The sequence below is a fragment of the Polyodon spathula genome, chromosome 43 (assembly GCF_017654505.1).
Source record: "Polyodon spathula isolate WHYD16114869_AA chromosome 43, ASM1765450v1, whole genome shotgun sequence".
NCBI classification, from domain to species: domain Eukaryota; kingdom Metazoa; phylum Chordata; class Actinopteri; order Acipenseriformes; family Polyodontidae; genus Polyodon; species Polyodon spathula.
In genome coordinates, this window is record NC_054576.1 from 1,866,977 (window position 1) to 1,893,373 (window position 26,397).

The 26,397-nt window shown below is 40.1% G+C and overlaps 2 protein-coding genes across 2 annotated transcripts; both read right to left on the bottom strand.

The window, feature by feature from the left end:
* Nucleotides 1-200: 200 nt before the first annotated feature.
* On the bottom strand, nt 201-10,231 carry LOC121305461 (NXPE family member 1-like). Its single transcript, XM_041237101.1, has 6 exons — nt 10,082-10,231; nt 7,803-7,932; nt 6,594-7,291; nt 5,928-5,989; nt 3,534-3,752; nt 201-866 (listed from the first exon to the last, which is right to left on the bottom strand). The coding sequence occupies exons 2-6, from the start codon at nt 7,893-7,895 to the stop codon at nt 325-327; spliced, it is 1,614 nt and encodes a 537-aa protein (XP_041093035.1). The 5' UTR covers nt 7,896-7,932; nt 10,082-10,231; the 3' UTR covers nt 201-324.
* A 7,793-nt stretch (nt 10,232-18,024) lies between these two features.
* LOC121305534 (NXPE family member 1-like) lies at nt 18,025-25,308 on the bottom strand. Its single transcript, XM_041237186.1, has 5 exons — nt 25,046-25,308; nt 23,554-24,251; nt 22,213-22,274; nt 21,638-21,856; nt 18,025-19,045 (listed from the first exon to the last, which is right to left on the bottom strand). The coding sequence occupies exons 1-5, from the start codon at nt 25,157-25,159 to the stop codon at nt 18,504-18,506; spliced, it is 1,635 nt and encodes a 544-aa protein (XP_041093120.1). The 5' UTR covers nt 25,160-25,308; the 3' UTR covers nt 18,025-18,503.
* Between the last annotated feature and the right edge of the window lie 1,089 nt (nt 25,309-26,397).

Consider the following 26,397-nt stretch of genomic DNA (forward strand, 5'->3'; position numbering starts at 1 on the left):
TACTGTGTGGGAAATACGGTGCATTACAAGGTTTATACTAATTAGGACACTCTGCCCTATTTTTGTATCTTTTAAGTTTAGCGAATAAGTTGTTTATAACTGAATGAAACCGCACAAAGTGACCTTCCTTTTCACTCTATATAATGTCTGAATATAATATCTAATTAAATGTATGCCGGCTGTTTTGAAGTAAAACCGCATTTCATGTCTTTATTTATATTTTTATGAACCAAAACCTCTTGCACAAACCTACATATTAAAAGTAGCCATTTCAAAAGCTACAGGGAAATTATGTCAACGCGCCAATTACACAAACACTCTCCATTAAGAATTTGGACCACATAGATAGGACAAAAACAAAGCAAATTGATTATGAACAATATTCCTGTTCGGGTGAACGTCAAATGAGTTTGCAGCTACAGTCATGTCCCAAGCATCAATGAACCCCACTTTCGCCCCCCGAAACACTTCCCTCAGAGCCAGGTTTTGGAGGTAACCGTGCCAGTTGCTCATGCGGAGCGTCTCAAACTGGAGTTCTCTGGTGTTCTCTGATTTAATAAACACCCTGGTCAAAGGGCTTCTCTGAAGAAGTCTTGCGACAGCCTGCTTGATGTTCATCATTCTTGTAACGTAGAACCTCAAGGAGAAAGGACGAAGGTGGAGACCAACAGTGATAACTACAACAGTGTTCTCCCCGCCAGCGAGTCTGTCCAGTTCCCAAACAATATACAATCCACCACCAATGAAGCACGGTGAAAATGAAATGCAAGGGAATCCGTGCATCTTCCAGAACATGGTTATGTTTCTCGTCTTGTCAATAGCAAGCTTGGGTGCCTGGGGTGCTGTATTACTTGTAAACTTCAGGTCTGTGGAGGAAGAAGAGAGATCGAAGGCTAACTTCATTATCTAAAACACACAGTTGTCTCCAGTTTATTTATTTTTGATATGGAGGTTGCATGCCAGTTACAAACATGTAGGGTTTAACTAGCGAATGGGTGCTATAGAACGGGAATAGGCCGACCAAAAGAATGACCTTGGTGTTGTAATGGATTCTTCACTGTCAGCAACCATTATTAAAAATAATCAGTAATAAAACTAATTTGAATGAGATGGATGCACTAATTGGATCAATCAAATATGTGATTAAAACCAAGATTAACTGAAATAATTTTTATTGTTCTAATCACATGACATCCCTAAAATACACACATATATATATATATATATATATATATATATATATATATATATAACCTTGTTCACAAGTGCTAGAAAGTGAAAAAGTGAAAAATTGTTGAAGAGTGTCCTTGGCCGTTACGACCAGGTTTTTTGTCTGCTTCATAAATTCCCCTTTTAGTGTAAAAGTGCAATCTAAGGTCCTTTACGAACACTTTAGTTGTAGGTCAATTTGGTGGTCAACCACCACTTTTTACAATTAAAAGGAATAGTCTAATATCTACAACGGTCTATTGGGTAAAATTGTGGCTTGTGAATTCAGGTGGTTACAGCTACTGTACAGTACTTCAGAATGCACTTGCAAATAGCTTTCCCAACATCTGTCAAAATGACTATTGTAAAGTAGTACTAAACACCATGTTTAAAAGTGTACAATTATACTCACATGCAGTTTCTCCTAGTCGTGTCTGAGCAAGACATCCATTGGAGCAATGAAGAGGCTCGGGTGTTAATATCCATACGGGAAGAGGATATGATGAGGCAGCTTGATGCAATGCACAACACCCACTCTCAAAATAAATGTGGTGTGGAATTTGCGCGAGTTATTTCTTGGGAGTCAACAATACTACTCAATGTTCCAATTCTTTATTAAGCAGAAGCAGTTACACAAGTGCAGCATAAATGAGGATGTATTTGGTAGAAAGAGATAGAAAATAAGCTAATGAAACAAGTGTGAAAGTAGAGAGTCGGGTTACACAAATAAAGATAGCAGTGCGTCTCTAACAGCAGGACCCTCTGCATGTCGTTGTTGTGCAATTCCTCCTGGCGGATGGGGTAAATGTTCCTCCACTTGTCTGAACCCCTTCTTACAGTCCTGGCACAGATTGTGCAGGATGCAGCAGGAAGTAATAAATCACTTCAGTACGCTTCAGCAGCAAAGGTCATCCAGAACAATCGAGACTTTATTCAGGAATGAGCAGACATATGGCAAATTACATTTAACAGAGAAAAGTTACTGCACGCAGGCAATAAAAGTGTTCATTATAGATACCACATGGGAGCTACTGAAATTGAAGAAAGAATCTATGAAAAAGACCTAGGAGTTCATGTTGACTCAGAAATGTCTTCATCCAGACAATGTGGGGAAGCTATAAAAAAAGGCCAACAAGATGCTCAGATATATAGGGAAAAGTGTTGAATTTAAATCAAGGGAAGTAATGTTAAAACTGTACAATGCATTAGTAAGATCTCATCTTAAATATTGTGTGCAGTTCTGGTCACCTCGCTACAAAAAGGATATTGCTGCTCTAGAAAGAGTGCAAAGAAGAGCGACCAGAATTATTCCAGGTTTAAAAGGCATGTCATATGTAGACAGGATAAAATAATTGAATCTGTTAAGTCTTGAACAAAGAAGACTACGTGGTGACCTGATTCAAGCATTCAAAATTCTAAAAGGTATTGACAATGTTGACCCAAAGGGACTTTTTTGACCTGAAAAAAGAAACAAGGACCAGGGGTCACAAGTAGATTAGATAAAAGGGGCATTCAGAACAGAAAATAGGAGGTACTTTTTTACACAGAGAATCGTGGGAGTCTGGAACCAGCACCCCAGTAATGTCATTGAAGCCGACACCCTGGGATCCTTCAAGAAGCTGCTTGATGAGATTCTGGGATCAATAAGCTGCTAACAGCCAAACGAGCAAGACGGGCCGAATGGCCTCCTCTCGTTTGTAAACTTTCTTATGTTGGTCTTCATAGTATCCTCCACCTCACTTTCAACAGCCCAAACATCTTTTCAACGACCACTCAGATTTGGCCCAGTTTATTATTGATAAAGATCTACCCACCCCACCCCACCCCAGCACAGATGATGTGTGAAAAGCAGTGTGGGCAAGACAAAAACAAAGTATTTTAAAAAAAGGCACGTTCCATCAGCAAATCAGATCTTCAATAACCATTTATGTCAAACACAATGACACGTGGATTCTCCCATGAAATTGTTCTCTGCTCATGTAAACAGTATTTTGGGACCTTTACGGTTAACAGCACGAAACTAAGGAGGCCGTCAGCATGGCTAATTTAAATATGACCCTCCCCCTCCACCTCTTTAAGGTGAGAATAATTCTGGTACAATTGACTATCTAGAAGAGACTTTCTGTTGTTGAACTACAGGATACTCCATTCACTGTGTGAAATAAACACAGAACAAATATAGCTAGACTGCTGTTTAAATAAAAAAGTACAATGTCTAGTGAAATAAATTGTTCAAAGCGAAATTGTACAGCTAAAATATCACGTTCTGCATCGGCTTATCAAGATGCATCCGTTTCAAGTTAGTCAAAGCAAAATCTGTTTACCGTTTAGTTTGTATGTGGAATATTCAACCCACTGGCGCATTGTCGAGTCCCCCCGCAGGTAAACCTGTTTCCCCTGAAGGCACTGGTTCATGTCGTTCACATTTTGGAAGCTGCTCATTCTGCAATAGGAAGAACTCCAACGGTCTAAATGGAAAAATCCACTGGGGATAGGAGAGCTCATTCCCAGCTCACACTTCCCAGCAGCTTGAGGAACACGATCTAAAACAGAAAGCATTCTATTGACAGCCTGACAGTGTTATTAAAATGCTTTCTACACTTAGAATAAAAAGACCAATACTACGGTGGCTCATTAAGGACAGGAAAACACAATTACAGATTTGTTATGTCGAGATCACAAGATACAATATCTCTCGATCCAGCTGTCTCACACTGGTATGTCATGTCAAGATCAACACAATTCTGTTGTGTTTCATGGTCTTAATAATAATGAAGGAAGACTATTCAAGCTACTGTTACCACCCCCCCCCCCCCCCCCCACCAACACAGAACAATTAATTTGTTATTGTGTTTCATACAAATTCATTGGTATTTTTGAGGTTTATGTATTTGCCTTCTAGTTCTACCAAAGCTTTTAGTATACATTGGTTTGCAGAAGTATTCACCCCCCTGCAAAGTTTTCATATCTTTTTGAATTACAAATAACGTGTGCACAGTTTTTCAAACTAGCTTTTTTTTTTTTAAATGCAAAAGCTGTAGTGGTTAAACTGAACACTTATATAGAAGGAGGATAAATGTCGGCAACACTTGCAAAGAAAATGTACAAAATGAAATTTACTGGTTGCATAAGTATTCAGCCCCTTAAGTCAGTACTTGGTAGAAGCACCTTTTGCAGCAATTACTGCTATGAGTCTTTTTGGATAGGTCTCTACTAGCTTTGCACAGTAGGATGGTGACGTTTTTGTCCATTCTTCACAGGGGAAAATTGCTTCTGTTCTGATAAGTCTGCCGGGGATAGTCGATGGACTGCAATATTCGAGTCTCATCGTAAATTTTTGATTGGATTCAAGTCAGGACTTTGACTGGGCCACTCAAGAACATTAATTCTCTTTTTCAACCACTCCAGCGTGGCTTTGGCTTTGTGCTTCGGGTCATTGTCCTGCTGAAATGTAAATTTCCTCCCCAGTTTCAGAGTCTTGGCTGACTCAAACAGGTTTTCCTCAAGGGTCACCTGTTTTTTGCACCATCCATTCTTCCCTCTATCCTGACAAGCTTCTCAATCCCTGCTGAAAAGAAGCATCCTCATAACATGATGCTGCCACCACCATGCTTGACAGGTAGGATGGCGTTGACTAGGTGATGTGCAGTTTGGGGCTTGCGCCAGATGTAACGTTTGGAATTTAGACCGAAATGTTCAATTTTTGTCTCGTCTGACTACAAAACCTTTTTCAACATGTCTGCAGTATCATCTACATGCAAACGCCACACATCCTTGAAGATGAGGCTTTGAGTAATGGCTTCTTTCTTGCCCCACCCGTCCATACAGGCCAGCTTTGTGTAGGGACCGGCTTACTGTTGATGTGTGAACACCAACTCCCATCTCAGACACAGAACTTTGCAGATCTCTCAAGGTCATTGTTGGCTTCAGAGTGACATCCCAAACCAGTTTCCTGCTTGCCGGGCTGCTCAGTTTGGGAGGGCGATCTGATCTGGGTAGTGTCTGGGTGGTATGATGCATCTTCCACTTCTTAATGATGGACTTCACTGTGCTGAGAGGGATAATCAGTGCCTTTTAAATTTCCTTGTACCCTTCTCCTGCTCTGTGCCTCTCTACTACTTTATCCCTGACTTGTTTTCGAAAGCTCCTTGGTCTTCATGGTTGCTTTGTTGGATCACTATGTGAGTTGCAGCTTGAAAGTCTTTATATACAAATTAAACCACTTTGAGTACACACAGGCTGAAACCATTTCACTAAATTTGTGACCTTTCAAACAAATCATTTGCACCTGAGCTGATTTAGGGCTGCAGTAGCAAAGGGGTTGAATACATTATGCAACTGAGATTAACCTGTTTTTCTCTGTTAATCATATAGTCTACATGATAAGGACACTTCATTCTTGTCTTCTACTTCATGTGCATTTTATAATACATCTCAACTTACTGGGTTTTGTGAGAAAAAAGGTTTTGTTTAATTTACCTATTTAAAAAGTTATGTGGTACAAACGTCCAGCCTTGTTCTGTGACAACAGAAACATGGAACATATTCACTGCATGTAAAAAATACTTGCAAAACAAACATTTAGACATCCTTTATATTGCTGTTTTTCCTAAAAGTATTTAGTTAATTAGCCCAGAGGTTTAGGTTACTTCAAGGTTGTACTATTTTAATTTAAGAATTCAAATCACTTACATAATCAAATCACAAAGGAACCTTACCTTTACAGGTAACCACTGTAATGTCTTTGAAATTATTTTGGATTGTCACGCCAACCGTAGACCTTCAGAAGAAAAGAAAACCTCTTTATTGCATTTGTACAGTTTCATGTTTTAAAGAGGCATTAATACACACACAGAGACCATGTATATCGCAGCATTTGCATGAGAGCACCTGTAATTGCAGGTTGGCCAGTGTGGGTCTCCTGACGACAGACCATCACTGTACCTGAAGGCTTCCCCCAGAATAAGCTGACTGATCCCTATTTGATTTCTGTTATGAATAGGTGCTACATTATTGTGCATGACAATAATGTTCAAGCTATGTGTGCGTAACTTAACAATATTAGTATCAATACAGGTAGCTTGCTAACACATCAGTTGGAATTGTGCACACTTGTTTACAGATATTAATTTCATTACTCTGTTTACAAAACTGACCATCTTTACAAGGACTTTTGGCAAGCCGACTTTTTGTAGAATTTTGATTTCATCACCTTGTACAACACTTTTCTTGATTTTGAAAATGTGTCTGGGAGAGGTAGGCAGTGCCAGTTTGGTATGATTAACATTGTTCCAGGGGTCAAAACACATCAAATTTAAAGGGACAAACTGAAGAATCGTCACCTTACTGGAGACAGAAATAAAGAATAAAAAGAGAAACCAAACCTCTCCAGAAGCTGAATCTCAGCTTGCGTCAGGCAGGACCTTTTCCTGTTATTCGATCTTGTGTAACGCAGGCTCTCGCACGGCAGTGTTTTAGGTTTGAAACAGAAGAACGATTCCTGGTTCCCCTCGTCCTTGAATTCGCAGACGGGTTCATCTGTGCTCAGATGAATGTCGCATCTAGAATTCTCCTTTACCGTACTGTTATGAAAGGTGCCTATGAAAATAAATTTGTCATTGCAATACTCTTTGGCTCGCGATAACATCGAGACCACCTCGCTTGAATGTATCAGAAGCACCGAAACCTTCACGCTGCCCGGCCAAAACAAAGTGAAGTTGACGCGGTAGGTCCCGTTGTTGAAATCCTCAGGCACGCCCGACGCTCCTGCTTTCAGCTCTGGAGAATGGATCCGAGCCAGAATGAAATCTCCCCCATATGTCTTGGGTTTGCCCTGGTAGTCATTCATTTCCACTCGGACACTGACGATCTCTCCCACACAGTATTTCTTCTTCGGGTTCATTAAGGTGACCAGGCTGTGTGCGCCACTGCTGGTGAGTTCCAGTTGAGTGTGAGTTACTGTAGGTATGTGTCTTTTTAGCGCTTGCAATATTTCATTGACTTTTGCTTCAGTAGCTCTTGTTGGATCATGTAATCTTGGGTTGGGAGGTAACAGGAGTCGTCTGTCAAACCCCTTAACATGCTGCAAGAGTAAAGATAGGAGTCATTCTCCACTACTGGAGCTGCAACGGGGGAGTCTATTCTCACCATATGGAAGACGATTATATCAAGACAATACATGAAAGTTTCTATTTACTTTAAATCTGAGCATTTGATTCCAAAGCCATACCCCAATTCATATAAAAGATTTATAAACAAACAGATACTTTCACGGGTCTAGGTTGCTTACAGTGACTTATCTGTGTGTAAACTTTGTTCAGAATTTGGATAAAATGACAGGAGCCTCCTTAATGTGGCCATAAAGATTAAACAAAATGAGTAAACTTTTTTAAAAAACATCTGACATACAAACGGATAAATGTAAAAATAGACATATACATCGTCAGAATATGATACTCCAATAACCTCTGCTTAATTGCAATACCAAGTTTCATGGCAAATGTGTAAGCAGTTCTCCAGATTTATGGAGAAATGTGACTCGTGATTTTACACACAAGCTTTGACTTTCTGGATAGAGTAAAATACAATCTTACCTGCAGCAGATGTTTCAAGATGACAAAAGCCATGAGAAACAGAATTACAACTTTCTTATTTTTATTACATGAGGAGGAGAAAGGAAATTTCATCTTCAGGGCAATTTCTGCTCCAGCCAAGCCCGGTATTCTGAAGATGAGAAGAGAGGTTAGTCGCCTAGGAAGGGGGCCTTAATCACAATAATAATTACAGATTTTAACTTTAACTCGGAACTCCTTTAGAAGAGACAAGGATGCATCATTTTATTAGACAACCAATTAAGTGACAGACTGAACAGGAGAGAAGGAACCTGAGCTGCAAATCTACCTCCAAACCAGGAGGGGCGCTGTGCTTTATTTGCAAATGAGTAGCAAACAACTGGGCGCCACAGACCCAATAAACATGTCCCGGATAACCACAACCCATCCCTGCACAGGAGCACCTGCAATGCGAGCACGCCAAGACGGGACCATGTGATATTTATATTTGGAACTTTAATTCTACCATCCACAATATCATTGTTGTTAGAGAGGAGAAATACCCACAGCCTTCAGGTGATAAAGATAAACCAGGACCCTCCCTTTTGTAAATAAATCACTATTCAATAGTATGAGGCTTCCAACAGGCAAGACCTACAGAACAGCACACAGCAGCACCGAGAGAAACAGTCAAATTAGTTACAGCTCATGGGAGAAACTGGCTTGTAACCAGGAGGTCCCCGCGTCTTTGGGGTGAGACGCTGTTGTAAGCGACTCTGCCGCTGATGAAAGTTCACACACCCTAGTCTTGTGTCTTGTAACGCGCTTTGTGATGGTGGTCCACTATGAAAGGTGCTACATAAAGATGATGATTAATAATAATAAACATAACCCTAATTTAAGGGAATACTAAGTTTAGTCTTTATTGTGCTTATCTTTCAGCTTTCGTTGGATGCAATGTTTGTTCTCTTACATGTCATTTGAACGAGAGGGAAATGTTAACACATTAACGTTTCTGCATTTCTGCTTTCTTGACTGTTGTTACACACACACACACACAGAGTTTGCATTAACCCTAAAATGACTTTAAAAGTACCTTTCTCCTGCACCTGGACTTTATTGGGCCTACACCCACTCAGCTAAAAGGCTTTCCCAGTTCTTTCCACTAAAAAGATTTGTGGTTTCTACTCCTCCCCCCTCCTTGTCTTTCTGCCAGCTACGTGCACAGGCAGGCTAACTGCAGTTGACAGTTCACCTTTTTGTCTTCATAGGGTGTGTATACACACACAGTGCAGTTACAAAGGGCAGCGACAAAGCAGTAGCTAATCCTTTTCAGAGCAAGCATCGAGTGTGGTTATTCATTGTTTGGTTAATTAAGTATTACAGCCACACTATAACAGCAGTAGGGGCCAAGTGGATTTCTGCGCAACTAATAATGTTATATGAGACATTTCCATCTGATAAACATGGTATATATGGGTGTGTGTGTGTGCCTGATGAACCAAAACAATATGGGAATTCGTGTCCCAAAACTCTGCAGTGGGATCACAGGTTTTTATCCGATACCAGATCTGTGTGTTTTGGCACTCTTTGAAATGCTTCAGGAAATGACAGAAACTCATATACCACTCCTTAGATATGCGTACGGTTTTAATCCGGTTATTTGGAGTTCATTCAAGTCGTTCCCACCAGCCTTCTGTTCGGAAGATCAGCCAAATGCTTTGATCTACCGCCACTTTACTGCAGATCGTCGCCACTGTGTTTAGCATTGCAGAAAAAAAAAAGCAAAACCGGTTCTCGGATGTTTTTTTTTTGTTTTGTTTTGTTTTTTTTGCAGAAAAGATCATAGCTGCGCTTGACGAGCTCTCCAGCGATTACTTACAGTGTTTCCAAAAGCATGAATTAAAAAAAAAAAAAAAAAAAAAAAACACACACACACACACACACACACACACACACACACACAGCCTCTCATGTTCTCACCCGAAACCTCGGCGTGTAATGCTGGCCAGAGTTCAGCGGTTTGTTTAAACAGGGAGCGCACCCCCTTTGGTAATGAAAGAGGTAGAGGTGCGTGTGTGTGTGTCGCTTGTAAATACGATTGTCGAGTCAGCTGGAGTGAGTGTGTGTGTGTGTGTGTGTGTGTGTGTGCTTGGTCTTTCTGTCTGTCTCATGAAGCGATTAACAGCAGTCAAGTTCCCTGGACATCAAACGATATGTAATCAAAAAAATGCAATTCGCTCTTCAGCATATATCCTGGTTGCTCTTATGCCAAGTTAGTCCTCACGTACAACCACATCGATTATTAGTCAGCCACTTACCCCCCAGAGCGGTCCAGGTAGTAGTTCAAAGGAAACAAACCGCCGGAACACACCGTATCTCCATATTAAGCATAAACACATTCGCCTTTCCCTTACGAACAGGCACTGCTCACCTGTGCAACCACGGTGTTTTAAAATGCCGGTTGAGAAGGTGTGGCTTAAACTTCCGTCTGTTGTTCGCGGTTGCGTTTTACACAGGTAGTTCAAAAGGTGTTTCAAAATAAATTTGCTCTGCACCACAAGGTTGTTTTTACCTCCCATTGACCATTGATTTGTATGTATGTCTGTACTGTTGGTGTTTGTGTGTGTGGCGTACATGTGCCCGCAGGTGCTAATTTCGATTTAGTTTGGGAGAACCTATCTTGGTGCGGGTTTTGAGTGCTGTGAGGTGATTAATAGAAGTTGATAGCTATGGCTTTGGTAATGAATTTTAATGATTTCCGTGAACCCAAACCGAATCTGGGAAGAGACGGTCTGCTAGTGACGTCACCCTGCTTCACACACCTGAAGATAACCCTGAAGGTAAACTTTCATTCACCGTGCTGGGGATTGTAATTCCACTGAAGTTTCGTTCAGTTTGAGTGAGGGAGAAGGTTCTTGGAGCTGGGGGTCTCCCTCTCAGCGGCAGCAGCGCTTTTTCTTGGCTGTTTGGCACAATTGCAAAGAAATCCTGCACGCATGCGTGGTGTGTCGACCAAACCCTCCAGCCTCTCTCACCTATCTGTCACAGGATAGGCACGCTCCTAGAGCAATAACCTTCCACAAAAATACTAATGCAATTAAAACATACATCATATTTAGTATTTGATACTTTGAACAGGACACAGATTATAAATAGTAATTAAATATGCAAACTGTAATATTAAAAGTGTATATTTAATTTAAATATCTGGGATTTAGTTGTGCTCGATAGTATATTCAATTAGTAAAGCATTGATAGTACTCTGTAGAGACTTACGTATATGCTATATCAATGTCACGTGTGGACAATGATCTGTAATCTTTAATAAATAACTCGTGTTTCTCTTTTCCCCTTTTATAGTTCATTGGATTTCGAGTTACCCACTCAGACCAATGGGCAACCTAGCCCTCACAGGCCGGCTAAGAGGCGCTTGGTTTGTTTTTTTTTCCCCACTGCTGAGCCAAGCCGTGCTACCGAGGTTACACGCAACGACTGGCAGCTGTTATTAATTATTGTTATTAATTAACTCAGCTTTGATTCCACCGGGTGCTAAATACGTAAGGGTATGTTTGAAGCTGTTCCTGCTTTCACTGTTGTTCTCTAATACTAAACACTAGGGCTCTCAGTTAAGCCTCAAAATAGCAATCGATTAATTGGGCCCACACAATATAATGGTTCCAGTAAATATCGATGAGTGTAGCATACATTTTCAGTGCATTCCTCTCCCCCAGACCTTTTCATTTAAATATAATTGTACTTCAATTAAAGCATGTGCACAACAATTGAATGCGTGGGGTAATTACGCCTTGCAAGGGTCAAAAAAAAACCCCACAGCATTTGCAACAAGCCTAGCAAGTTTAACATACTATAGGAGTGTTATTAAAATATGTAAAAAAAAATGTACTCCAAACAGACTACAGTATTATTTTATAATCGCTCATGGCATCCTGTTAATACTGTACCAACTAACCTTCAATATCTGCGCAACACAATGCGGAAATACCTGCCCAAAACATAATAATAATAATAATAATAATAATAATAATAATAATAATAATAATACATGTGAAAGGATTTCCTGTTCACAAAATGTGCCTCATTTGGTCCTGAGGGTGCCTTGCTGGGGATCTGACTGCAGTCCAGTGACGCTGGGGAACTCTGCAAGTTGCTTATCCGCTAATAGCTGAGCCTTACTTCAAAATTGAATTGAATATTGTTAAACATTCATTATATAACAGTTCATTTTCAAACTCCAAACAGCACAAGCTGCAGTCAGTTTTGTTCAGGGCGCACAATTTATTTGCGGGCTGCTTGCCAGGAACAACTTTCTTTCAGCCTGACCAAGCAAGAGCTTATAATGGAAAGTTTGGATGAATATAAAAGCACGGTCACAACTAAGAGCAACACTGCTGCTGCCAAGCCCAGAGAGGAAGCGTGGAAAACAATTGTATGAGAAGCTAAATGCGGAAGTTTTTTTTTTTTTTTTTTAATTTGTGGAGCGCCGCTCATGCGACAATGGTGCCGCAAGATCTGTCACAGATCATTTGAGAATAACTGAGGTCAAGTCATGGATGATGTACATTATTATCCAAAGCCTGACACCTACTGTCTAGCGCTGGCATTGTATAATTGTCATTAAAATGTTGGATTATTTGCATCAGTTGCTGAATTGTAGCTCATTTTTAATTTCATGTAAGTGATAACGTCATAAGTACCTGCACATCAATGCTGTGAAAGGATTTCCTGTTCACAAAATGTGCCTCATTTGTTCCTGAGGGTGCCTTGCTGGGGATCTGACTGCAGTCCAGTGCACCAGACGCTGGGGAACTCTGCATAATAATGCAGCCTACTTAATAAACGATAATATCTAACTCAGGTTATAACTTATAATAATAAAGATAAAGTTATCTCAATTTAAAAAAACATTTTTTTAAATGAGGAATTTGTATATTTCTAAGTGAATTCTTGTTTTTATTAAGGAGCAGCACATCAGCGTTATTGAAGGCAGTTTATTCTTCATTGTCTTGCCTCCTGTGTCATCCTTGTTACCCACCTGGTCTCCTTCATTCCTTATGTGTGCAGCAGCTCCCTGGCACACATGTCTCAACACTTATGGGCCAGTTCATTGTGAACAGGCAGGTTTCTGCATCCCCCCCCCCCCCCCCCCCCCCCCCCCCCCCCCCCCCCTTTGGGGAAACACAGCAGAATCAGGAAAGTACTGAGAGGCTAAACATCAAATTACAGGAAGGATAATCTAACTGTACTGTGAGTCACCCAACCCTATCAAGTCCCACCTTTGTTCAAAGCTCAGATCACCTAGAACTGTTTGTGACACTTATTGGAACAGAAGTCCAGCACTTAGAACACATATAAAAATAATATATCTAATCCACTCTTCTATTAAACTGTGAACTTAATGTTTGATTGAATCCCTCTCTGTGTTTGTATAGCCTGGAAACAGGCATCAGTGCCCTGCCAAGCTGCACACACTGCCATCATTCACACTGACCACAAGAGGGAGCCAGAGCAATCACAAAATAAATTTAATAATAACTATGCACGTTACAAAAATGTAATTATTGAATCCAGTATTTATATGCATGTGTACAAAGAGGAGTGGAATCGATCGAAAAATAGATTGTTGATTCAGCCCTAGTGTACATTTTCAAATCAAACTGCTGTCACCGAATACTTAAAACAAAAGCTTAACCCGCTAATTTCAAAAATAGGCTCTTTGAGTGACAGGCGCTCAGTGCAGGTCTTGATGATTGACAGTCATTTAAACGAATGAGAGCATTCTGGCGCTGCCATTCCAACGACCACTGAGATGACTGACAGCGACCCCCAGCCATTCAGAGCGGATCGGAGACGGGACACAAGCCAATCAAATCGATGTGGTGATTGTGACGCAATATATGCACACAATATTTTTTATGTAGAAAGTCTCCAGTGAACAGGATCGAGACAGCTGGCTGAATGCATTTGGTTACTATGGCAACGCTGTCCCCCAAATACCGACTTCATTATTGATGTTCGAGTCATACTACTGTACAAAGACCTAGCGAGTCAGTGATATGTGGGATTTATTAATAATTTGAACGTATCTGTGGTTTTAAAACTTCATAATTATTTCTACGTATTAAAGCAATACAAAAACGTGTGTTTTGTCTTTCAGGTTTGCAGTTAACTTTTCTCCCGCGTTTTATGGAAATTGCTTCATTAGCGTGTCAACATAATTTTAAAAGTTTTACAAAACGTGAACAATGTTGCCGAATTTGTCACTCAAGGCCGTTTTAAAAAATGCTGTTTTGTCTGGCGGCCAACGCAATATCTTTGTTTAGAGAATGCAGTGAAAACGAAGACAGCCATGTTTAGCTGCAAACGAGGTATGCTCCTCACAGCTGCGATTTTAGTTTTGGTTTGAAGGCACCAGGAGCTCAGCCCCGGCTAGGTTTATTGATTCAAATCATGTTTGTAATGTAAACTATTTCCAGTGAGGTCAGACCTTGTCCACCTGAAGTTGGGGCCCACCCAAATTTCCATTCCTAGCTATGCCATTGGTTTATCCCCTATACATTTATTTCTGCCTAACTCAGATTTTTTGGGAATTCAACATTTAAGCACCATATATTTCACAAGTCTAGATTGTGGCTCTACCCCCATTTAGACATGATGATTAGAACAGTTACATCAAAGCACCAATCACACAAAGACTCCCAGCTAAACACTTGGACCACACAGGTAGGACAAAAACAAAGCAATTTGATTATGAATGATATTCCTGTTTGGGTGAACGGAGAATGAGTTTGCAGCTACAGTCATGTCCCAAGCATCAATGAACCCCACTTTCACCCCCCGAAACACCTCCCTCAGAGCCAGGTTGTGGAGGTGACCGTGCCAGTCACTCGCCCAGATCATATCAGAGTTGAATTCTCTGGTGTTCTCTGATTTAACAAACACCCTGGTCGATGGGCTTCTCTGAAGAAGTCTTGCGACAGCCTGCTTGATGTTCATCATCCTTGTAACGTAGAACTTCAAGCTGAAAGGACGCAGGTGCTGACCCATACAGATAGCTACAACAGTGTTCTCCCCTCCAGCGAGTCTGTCCAGCTCTTCAACAATATAGCTCCCACCAACCGTAAAGCATGGTGAATATGAAATGCAAGGGAATCCATGCATCTTCCAGAACATGGTTATGCCTCTCGTCTTGTCAACAGCAAGCTTGGGTTCATAGATCTCTGTTTTACCTGTGTACTTCAGCTCTGTGAAGGAAGAAAACAGATTAATGGCTAATCTAATAATCTAAAACAGCACGTCCCAACCTGGGGGTTGTGTTAACCTTTCTTTTGGGGGGAGTATTTAATAATACAGTAATTACAGCAATCATTAAATGAAATCTAAATAAAATTTGAATTTTGCTAACTTTAATGTGTTTTTTTGCAAACTTGCAATTTTTTATTTATTTATTTTTTTTTTTTCAGTTGTTTGTAGTGTTTGCATCGCCATTTGGAGATGAGACATCCTGGACTGAAGGATGAGCCACTTTTTCAAAAGAAAACTCAAGGCATTACAACAGCAAAAAAAGCTCTAAGCAAGCATTCCAAGGTTCTGTTGTGTTTGGGGAAAGGCCTTCATTACTGGTTTGTGCCTTTCCATTGTCAACTCTGTGCTCTGTGCCGACCCCCTTTCAACTCGTACAGGGAACAGAACAGGCTCGCCAAGAGAAAGACCTCGGTGTTCTAACAGATTCATCACTGTCAGTAACCAGACAGTGTGGATATATAGTCATGTTCTGTGGCTCACTAGTGTGAGATTATAGAATGCATTAACGCGGAATGACACACTCAATACAATCATTTTTAATACAATAATTAGTCAGTTTAATGCTGGCACTTTAAAATTTGTTGACTGGCTAGCAATGCCAGAAAGTACTAGAATGTGCAAGAATTTGGGAACTTGTTCATTTCCGAAAGGAGACTCCACCCATCAATCTCATATGTTGGACCAGTTTAAATAGGTCTCTCTGCCCACAAACCCCTGTCGTTTCTTTGTTTGGTCCTCCTCCCTCCCTGCCTCCACCCTGCAGCGTGCCTTGTCTAGGGGGAAGGTGGCCTAATGTGCCCCTTGTCCTGCCTGCTGGCCAAGCCATTCTTAATTACTGTAATGCACTCATCTCAGTTCGGCCAGTATAGGGGAGGCTATCGAGCACCAATGAATGAGGCCATGGGCCAATTGAATTGTTTCCTTCCAATACAGTATTTGAATTTTCCATTATACAGCTGAAACTGCTCTGCTATTTCTCAGGGAGGTCTGTTAAATATACTCACAGGTTTATTTTCAGAAGACTGGGTTAACACTTTTTTTAAAACCTGAAAATGTTTTTATTAAAAGGTTTGTGTCTGCTTTGTTTATATGTCAGGTTTGAGCATAGTCTGTCAAGACAGATACATATTTCCCCCTTTCTACCCCTTTTTTTGCCTGTGTTTCAAACGTTGAATTAGCAAGGTGAGAATAATTCTGATAGGTAAAATTTATTTAAAAGTGAGTATTTTTCCGATAGCCTCTGTAACGTGCAAAGGATCTGACAGCGGCACTGAAGCGTTATTTACAAGCTAAGAAGCACTGCTGTTTTATTTTTCTGCACATGCAAATCAGTTAATTGCTTTCACATTTAAAAAAAAAAAACGTTAAAAAAAAAAGGAAAAACCATGAACTGAATTCAATGCTGAAAACAAGTTTCAATACTGTTCTCAAAACAGCAGGCTGTATTCCAGAATACTGGTAGATCCAGTTTTGCGCTGACAATTGTGTGGATATTTCCCCCCAAGAAAACAATGCAGATTGACAGTTTATGACGTTTGAATTGCATAAGCAATAATACAGCATCACTCCTTTCTAAAGAGCTTCTGCACAAGTTTAAATGAATTTGTAATTTGTGTTTGTTTTCAATAAATTCATTTACTATTTTAACGGAGTCTTCTCTTCAAACAGCGGAAAACGTTTTTAGTGAAAAAGAGAAGGAGAAGAAGAAGAAGAAGAAGAAGAAGGAGAGAAGAGAAGAAGAAGAAGAAGAAGAAGAAGAAGAAGAAGAAGAATCTGGTATTGTTCAAACCTGAAGCTCCCAACAATTAGGCACAACACCCAGGACCAGACACATTCAGATAAGAACATCAAACTGAAACATATGTGGTAAATTAGGGTCGTCACATTCTAGCATAGTATAGAATAGTAAAAGTTAAATACATTAATATAGAAATCAGGAAAGTACTGAGAGGCTAAACATCAAATTACAGGAAGGATAATCTAACTGTACTGTGAGTCACCCAACCCTATCAAGTCCCACCTTTGTTCAAAGCTCAGATCACCTAGAACTGTTTGTGACACTTATTGGAACAGAAGTCCAGCACTTAGAACACATATAAAAATAATATATCTAATCCACTCTTCTATTAAACTGTGAACTTAATGTTTGATTGAATCCCTCTCTGTGTTTGTATAGCCTGGAAACAGGCATCAGTGCCCTGCCAAGCTGCACACACTGCCATCATTCACACTGACCACAAGAGGGAGCCAGAGCAATCACAAAATAAATTTAATAATAACTATGCACGTTACAAAAATGTAATTATTGAATCCAGTATTTATATGCATGTGTACAAAGAGGAGTGGAATCGATCGAAAAATAGATTGTTGATTCAGCCCTAGTGTACATTTTCAAATCAAACTGCTGTCACCGAATACTTAAAACAAAAGCTTAACCCGCTAATTTCAAAAATAGGCTCTTTGAGTGACAGGCGCTCAGTGCAGGTCTTGATGATTGACAGTCATTTAAACGAATGAGAGCATTCTGGCGCTGCCATTCCAACGACCACTGAGATGACTGACAGCGACCCCCAGCCATTCAGAGCGGATCGGAGACGGGACACAAGCCAATCAAATCGATGTGGTGATTGTGACGCAATATATGCACACAATATTTTTTATGTAGAAAGTCTCCAGTGAACAGGATCGAGACAGCTGGCTGAATGCATTTGGTTACTATGGCAACGCTGTCCCCCAAATACCGACTTCATTATTGATGTTCGAGTCATACTAGTGTACAAAGACCTAGCGAGTCAGTGATATGTGGGATTTATTAATAATTTGAACGTATCTGTGGTTTTAAAACTTCATAAAAAAATATTTCTACGTAGTAAAGCAATACAAAAAGCTTGTGTTTTGTCATTTCAAGGTTTGCCGTTAACTTTTCTCCCGTGTATTTTATGGAAATTGCTTCATTAGCGTGTCAACATAATTTTAAAAGTTTTACAAAACGTGAACAATGTTGCCGAATTTGTCACTCAAGGCCGTTTTAAAAAATGCTGTTTTGTCTGGCGGCCAACGCAATATCTTTGTTTAGAGAATGCAGTGAAAACGAAGACAGCCATGTTTAGCTGCAAACGAGGTATGCTCCTCACAGCTGCGATTTTAGTTTTGGTTTGAAGGCACCAGGAGCTCAGCCCGGCTATTTCCGGTGAGGTCAGACCTTGTCCACCTGAAGTTGGGGCCCACCCAAATTTCCATTCCTAGCTATGCCATTGGTTTATCCCCTATACATTTATTTCTGCCTAACTCAGATTTTTTGGGAATTCAACATTTAAGCACCATATATTTCACAAGTCTAGATTGTGGCTCTACCCCCATTTAGACATGATGATTAGAACAGTTACATCAAAGCACCAATCACACAAAGACTCCCAGCTAAACACTTGGACCACACAGGTAGGACAAAAACAAAGCAATTTGATTATGAATGATATTCCTGTTTGGGTGAACGGAGAATGAGTTTGCAGCTACAGTCATGTCCCAAGCATCAATGAACCCCACTTTCACCCCCCGAAACACCTCCCTCAGAGCCAGGTTGTGGAGGTGACCGTGCCAGTCACTCGCCCAGATCATATCAGAGTTGAATTCTCTGGTGTTCTCTGATTTAACAAACACCCTGGTCGATGGGCTTCTCTGAAGAAGTCTTGCGACAGCCTGCTTGATGTTCATCATCCTTGTAACGTAGAACTTCAAGCTGAAAGGACGCAGGTGCTGACCCATACAGATAGCTACAACAGTGTTCTCCCCTCCAGCGAGTCTGTCCAGCTCTTCAACAATATAGCTCCCACCAACCGTAAAGCATGGTGCATATGAAATGCAAGGGAATCCATGCATCTTCCAGAACATGGTTATGCCTCTCGTCTTGTCAACAGCAAGCTTGGGTTCATAGATCTCTGTTTTACCTGTGTACTTCAGCTCTGTGAAGGAAGAAAACAGATTAATGGCTAATCTAATAATCTAAAACAGCACGTCCCAACCTGGGGGTTGTGTTAACCTTTCTTTTGGGGGGAGTATTTAATAATACAGTAATTACAGCAATCATTAAATGAAATCTAAATAAAATTTGAATTTTGCTAACTTTAATGTGTTTTTTTGCAAACTTGCAATTTTTTATTTATTTATTTTTTTTTTTTCAGTTGTTTGTAGTGTTTGCATCGCCATTTGGAGATGAGACATCCTGGACTGAAGGATGAGCCACTTTTTCAAAAGAAAACTCGAGGCATTACAACAGCAAAAAAAGCTCTAAGCAAGCATTCCAAGGTTCTGTTGTGTTTGGGGAAAGGCCTTCATTACTGGTTTGTGCCTTTCCATTGTCAACTCTGTGCTCTGTGCCGACCCCCTTTCAACTCGTACAGGGAACAGAACAGGCTCGCCAAGAGAAAGACCTCGGTGTTCTAACAGATTCATCACTGTCAGTAACCAGACAGTGTGGATATATAGTCATGTTCTGTGGCTCACTAGTGTGAGATTATAGAATGCATTAACGCGGAATGACACACTCAATACAATCATTTTTAATACAATAATTAGTCAGTTTAATGCTGGCACTTTAAAATTTGTTGACTGGCTAGCAATGCCAGAAAGTACTAGAATGTGCAAGAATTTGGGAACTTGTTCATTTCCGAAAGGAGACTCCACCCATCAATCACATATGTTACCAGTTTAACCAGTTAAATAGGTCTCTCTGCCCACAAACCCCTGTCGTTTCTTTGTTTGGTCCTCCTCCACCCTGCAGCGTGCCTTGTCTAGGGGGAAGGTGGCCTAATGTGCCCCTTGTCCTGCCTGCTGGCCAAGCCATTCTTAATTACTGTAATGCACTCATCTCAGTTCGGCCAGTATAGGGGAGGCTATCGAGCACCAATGAATGAGGCCATGGGCCAATTGAATTGTTTCCTTCCAATACAGTATTTGAATTTTCCATTATACAGCTGAAACTGCTCTGCTATTTCTCAGGGAGGTCTGTTAAATATACTCACAGGTTTATTTTCAGAAGACTGGGTTAACACTTTTTTTAAAACCTGAAAATGTTTTTATTAAAAGGTTTGTGTCTGCTTTGTTTATATGTCAGGTTTGAGCATAGTCTGTCAAGACAGATACATATTTCCCCCTTTCTACCCCTTTTTTTGCCTGTGTTTCAAACGTTGAATTAGCAAGGTGAGAATAATTCTGATAGGTAAAATTTATTTAAAAGTGAGTATTTTTCCGATAGCCTCTGTAACGTGCAAAGGATCTGACAGCGGCACTGAAGCGTTATTTACAAGCTAAGAAGCACTGCTGTTTTATTTTTCTGCACATGCAAATCAGTTAATTGCTTTCACATTTAAAAAAAAAAAACGTTAAAAAAAAAAGGAAAAACCATGAACTGAATTCAATGCTGAAAACAAGTTTCAATACTGTTCTCAAAACAGCAGGCTGTATTCCAGAATACTGGTAGATCCAGTTTTGCGCTGACAATTGTGTGGATATTTCCCCCCAAGAAAACAATGCAGATTGACAGTTTATGACGTTTGAATTGCATAAGCAATAATACAGCATCACTCCTTTCTAAAGAGCTTCTGCACAAGTTTAAATGAATTTGTAATTTGTGTTTGTTTTCAATAAATTCATTTACTATTTTAACGGAGTCTTCTCTTCAAACAGCGGAAAACGTTTTTAGTGAAAAAGAGAAGGAGAAGAAGAAGAAGAAGAAGAAGAAGAAGAAGAAGAAGAAGAAGAAGAAGAAGAAGAAGAAGGAAGAAGAAGAAGAAGAATCTGGTATTGTTCAAACCTGTAGCTCCCAACAATTAGGCACAACACCCAGGACCAGACACATTCAGATAAGAACATCAAACTGAAACATATGTGGTAAATTAGGGTCGTCACATTCTAGCATAGTATAGAATAGTAAAAGTTAAATACATTAATATTTTCTTATGTTGTTTTTTTGTTTGTTTGTTTGTTTTTCATTTGCTTTTGTAATTTCTAAATATTGTGTAGGCCTATATAAAATCAGTGGTCTGGTCACGAACGAACTCAAAACAAATGTTGCTTTTCGTAACTTTGATTAACCTCACTCTACGTGAGTTTGCTGTATTTTCACTTGTGTGTGTGTGTGTTTGTGTCAGTGTGTGTGTGTGTGTGTGTGTGTGTGTGTGTGTGTGTGTGTGTGTGTCTGTGTGTGTGTGTGTGTGTGTGTGTGTGTGTGTGTGTGTGTGTGTCAGTGTGTGTGTCTGTGTGTCAATGTCTTCATAGTTTATTATCAACGTAGAGTTCAACTTGTAAATCCACTACATTAGACGTCTGTCTGATTCCTTTTTATTTTTTAGCAGATAAATCAATTGCAGAATATATATATATATATGCGCGCAACAACACACGTTTAGTATTTTACAGTAAAACTACTTTGTACAGTTTTATTTCTTTATTTATTTTACAACCAGAAGTAAAGCTAAAACAGCTGGAAAATCACGTTCTGCATCGGCTTATCAACATGTATACGTTTCAAGTTAGTCAAAGCAAAATCTGTTTACCGTTTAGTTTGAATGTGGAATATTCAATCCACTGGCGCATTGTCGAGTCCCCCCGCAGGTAAAACTGTTTCCCCTGAAGGCACTGGTTCATGTCGCTCACATTTTGGAAGCTGCTCATTCTGCAATAGGAAGAACTCCACCGGTCTGAATGGAAAAATCCACTGGGGATAAGAGAGCTCATTCCCAGCTCACACTTCCCAGCAGCTTGAGGAACACGATCTAAAACAGAAAGCATTCTATTGACAGCCTGACAGTGTTATTAAAATGCTTTCTACACTTAGAATAAAAAGACCAATACTACGGTGGCTCATTAAGGACAGGAAAACACAATTACAGATTTGTTATGTCGAGATCACAAGACACATTATCTCTCGATCCAGCTGTCTCCCACTGGTATGTCATGTGAAGATCAACACATAATACTTGCAAAACAAACATTTAGACATCCTTTATATTGCTGTTTTTCCTAAAAGTATTTAGTTAATTAGCCCAGAGGTTTAGGTTACTTCAAGGTTGTACTATTTTAATTTAAGAATTCAAATCACTTACATAATCAAATCACAAAGGAACCTTACCTTTACAGGTAACCACTGTAATGTCTTTGAAATTATTTTGGATTGTCACGCCAACCGTAGACCTTCAGAAGAAAAGAAAACCTCTTTATTGCATTTGTACAGTTTCATGTTTTAAGGAGGCATTAATACACACACAGAGACCATGTATATCGCAGCATTTGCATGAGAGCACCTGTAATTGCAGGTTGGCCAGTGTGGGTCTCCTGACGACAGACCATCACTGTACCTGAAGGCTTCCCCCAGAATAAGCTGACTGATCCCTATTTGATTTCTGTTATGAATACGTGCTACATTATTGTGCATGACAATAATGTTCAAGCTATGTGTGCGTAACTTTACAATATTAGTATCAATACAGGTAGCTTGCTAACACATCAGTTGGAATTGTGCACACTTGTTTACAGATATTATATTCATTTCTTTACTCTGCTTACAACACTGACCATCTTTACAAGGACCTTTGGAGCACTGATTGATCGGTTTTTGTTTAGTATTTTGGCACCCAGAATGTTCTTCTTTTCACAGAATTTAGATTTCATCATACTGTTGTAACATCTGGTACTTGTAATCATTTCAGTAATAATTTAATTGTCTAAGTAGTTCTTACTGAGAACTGAACTATTTCAATACATGTAATGGCTGCTATGGGGCGAATGGATGAAAATGCGATGCAGTAGGAGTCTTATTTCCATCCCTGATGTGACGGTGGCATGAGAGGAGAGTCTTATTCCATCCCTGTGGGTGTGGGCAGTCTCTCTCTCTCTCTCTCTCTCTCTCTCTCTCTCTCTCTCTCTCTCTGGAATGTGCAGCAGTTTGGGCGTTGCAAAAAGTATCTCTAGTGGGCTGGGCTGGGCTGGGCTGGGCTGGGGTTTATGTGTCGTTACACTGTTAAACTCACTGGCAGTTGGAACACGCAGCAGAGGGGAAACACTGTCAATGATTTAACTTTGTATCAGGGTTAATTCATAAACTCTAGCAGTAGTGAATTTCTCTGTATAATTCTACCTGTCAGTAATAAAGCCTGGTAATTGTTACTCTCAGTAGATATTATGAGAGTATTATAGGGCTTTGTTTTGTTCAGTTTGGTATGACTTGCATTGTTCCAGTGGTCAAAACACATCAAATTCAAGGGACAAGCTAAAGAATCATCTCTTTACTGAGGCAGAAATACACTTCACTATCTCTTGAAATCTCATTGCAAGGTTCATGAACAACTAACGCATAGCCCATTGAATTCAATGTAAAGAAATGAAGCCAACCGGGTAAATGGCACAGATCTACATCTTTACTCCACACGTACACTGGTTTAGAAATACAGAATAGAGTAAAGAGAAACCAAACCTCTTTAGAAGCTCGTTCTCAGCGTCGGTTAGACAGGACGTTTCGCCGTTCCTTGATGTTGTGTAATTCAGGGTCTCACACGGCAATGTTTTAGGTTTGAAACAGGAAAATGATTCCTGGTTCCCCTTGTCCTTGAATTTACAGACGGTTTCATTTGTGCTCAGATGAATGTCGCATATAGATGTCTCCTGTAGCGTACTGTTATGAAAGGTGCCTGTGAAAATAAATTTATTATTGCAATACTCTTTAGCTCGTGATAACATCGAGACCACCTCGCTTGAATGTATCAGAAGCACCGAAACCTTCACGCTGCCCGGCCAAAACAAAGTGAAGTTGACGCGGTAGGTCCCGTTGTTGAAATCCTCAGGCACGCCCGCCGCTCCTGCTTGCAGCTCTGGAGAATGGATCCGAGCCAGAATGAAATCTCCCCCGTATGTCTTGGGTTTGCCCTGGTAGTCATTCATTTCCACTCGGACACTGAGGATCTCTCCCACACAGTAATTCTCCTTCGGGTTCATTAAGGTGACCAGGCTGTGTTCGCCACTGCTGGTGAGTTCCAGTTGAGTTTGATTTACTGTAGGTATGTGTCTTTTTAGCGCTTGCAATATTTCATTGACTTTTGCTTCAGTAGCTCTTCTTGGATCATGTAATCTTGGTTTGGGAGGTAACAGGAGTCGTCTGTCAAACCCCTTAACACGCTGCAAGAGTAAAAAGATAGGAGTCATTCTCCACTGCTGGAGCTGCAATGGGGGATTCTATCATATTCCAGTATTTTCATTTTAACTAAGAAATACTTTCGTTACTTTTTTCACATGCATGCATCATACATGATAGAAAGTCAGGTTTTAACATTAAGCTTTAATTATTTGGGTTTGAATCTAGGATTAATTAAAAAAAATTGCACTAGAACTAAAAAACTAACAAAAAACTGCCCTATAATTATACTGTTGTTTCTGTGTTTCAACAGATTTTCCCCATTGAATATCTTGATCTGTTTGTTTAGAAAAAACAGTCCAGGTCTTGCCAAATGAATGCATATAAACATAATCTGACCAACCGCAGTGGAAAGATTTGAAAGTCGTATTTAATGTAAATCTGAGCCTTCGATTATGAAGCCATACCCCATTCAGACAACAGATTCATGAAGGACAAGCACTTCAGAGCTCTAGGTTAGGGTTAGAACAATGTGTTGTGTGTCTAAACTTTGTTACAAATTTTGCTAAAATACATCAGAGGGGAGCCTCCTTAAAAAATGAACACTATTTTAAAAAGTCAGCATAGTGTGACATACAATTGGATGAAGGTACGGACAGACCCCCCTTATCCCCAGAATGTGATACTCCAATAACCTCTGCTAAATAATACCAAGTTTCATGACAGATGTATGGAGACGCGTGATATACAGACATACCTCTACCTCTACTATATCCCCTTCAATGATAAAATGCAGAAGGAGAGTTGATTCACTGAACAGAGGAAAAGACAATCTTACCAGCAGCAAGTATATATAGAGGACAAAAGGCAAGAGAAGCACAAATAAAATCTTCATCTTATTGAAATATGGGAGATGAGATTTCCTGTTCAGGGTGATTTCTGCTCCAGCCATGTCCGGTACTCTGAAGATGAGAGGAGAGGTTAGTCTGCTCCTGATCGTACACTAGTGTATCAGGATTGAGAGACAAAGCAATGGTAGAAGAGGCAGCAACAAATGTAGAAAGTCACCAAAACTCGAAGAGGGAGGTAGGTAGAGTCACATTATGCAGCACAAGTTAGGTATTTAGGTATTTGTCATACTTTGCGCTACTTGGTTGTGAAACCAGTTTGACTAGGTGTAGGCAGGTGTGGCAAAGTCGCTCCTGATCATAAACAGGTGTATAGCAGGTACGGTGATGATGCAGTAATCCAAAACAATAAACAGATAGCACAGTACGGTGGAATGGTTTGTTTTATTTGTTTTTTAATACAATGGTCTGATGACCAATAATAAAGCTTTTGCAATACGCAACAATGTGCATTGCGCAATGAATAATGATGTTGCAGAATGGTAGTTAAGAATGACGGTACGTTTAACGCACACAATAAGACACACACGTTCACAAAGTCCAAAGTGAGCGCTCTCAGTGCTTGCGGTGCAGTACAATTAGTGCTAACACTGTTAATCATGACTGTAGTGCAGTGTTGATCCGGTTTTGTGCTGGCCCTTGGCGACAGCTCTGGATCTGTATTAGCTGTCTGGTGATTCACAAACACAGACAGTTACTAACAGACAAAACAAACACTCACTAATACTTCTCTCTTCTTTTTTGGGAAAAACCGTTTACGGGGGAGGGGCAAATACCGTTTACCTGCAAACGGAACAAGGGTCTCTTCCAGGTCAATACGTTCCTGCAACGGAGTCTCGCCTTCTTCCAGGCTGACCGACTTCCTGACCCTGGAAATGAACTGTCAGGCCAGCCCGTCCAAAGACTTTCCCTTTCGTTATTTTGTGCCCTCACAGGTCGGGAGGGGAGATTTCCAACCAGAACTCATTATATTTCCGTCACAGCAGGAATTTAAACTTTTTTTTTTCATTTGTATTTCTTTTTGACTAAACAATAAACTAATTACAGGTAAGTTACACAAGATATAATAAATGCCCAATTAATGTTACCAAATTAACCCTCAAACCCAATCTGACCGCTTCTAACAGAAAGGGTCTGTTGGGAACATCTCAGGCGCTAGAGTTCATGGCATTTCAGCCAAACTAAAAAATCGTGGTCAAAAAACAAAGGTTTCAGCTATAATTATTCATGTGGGTACAAATGACGTTCGATACATGGAATCGAGACCCTGAATGTCATGAAG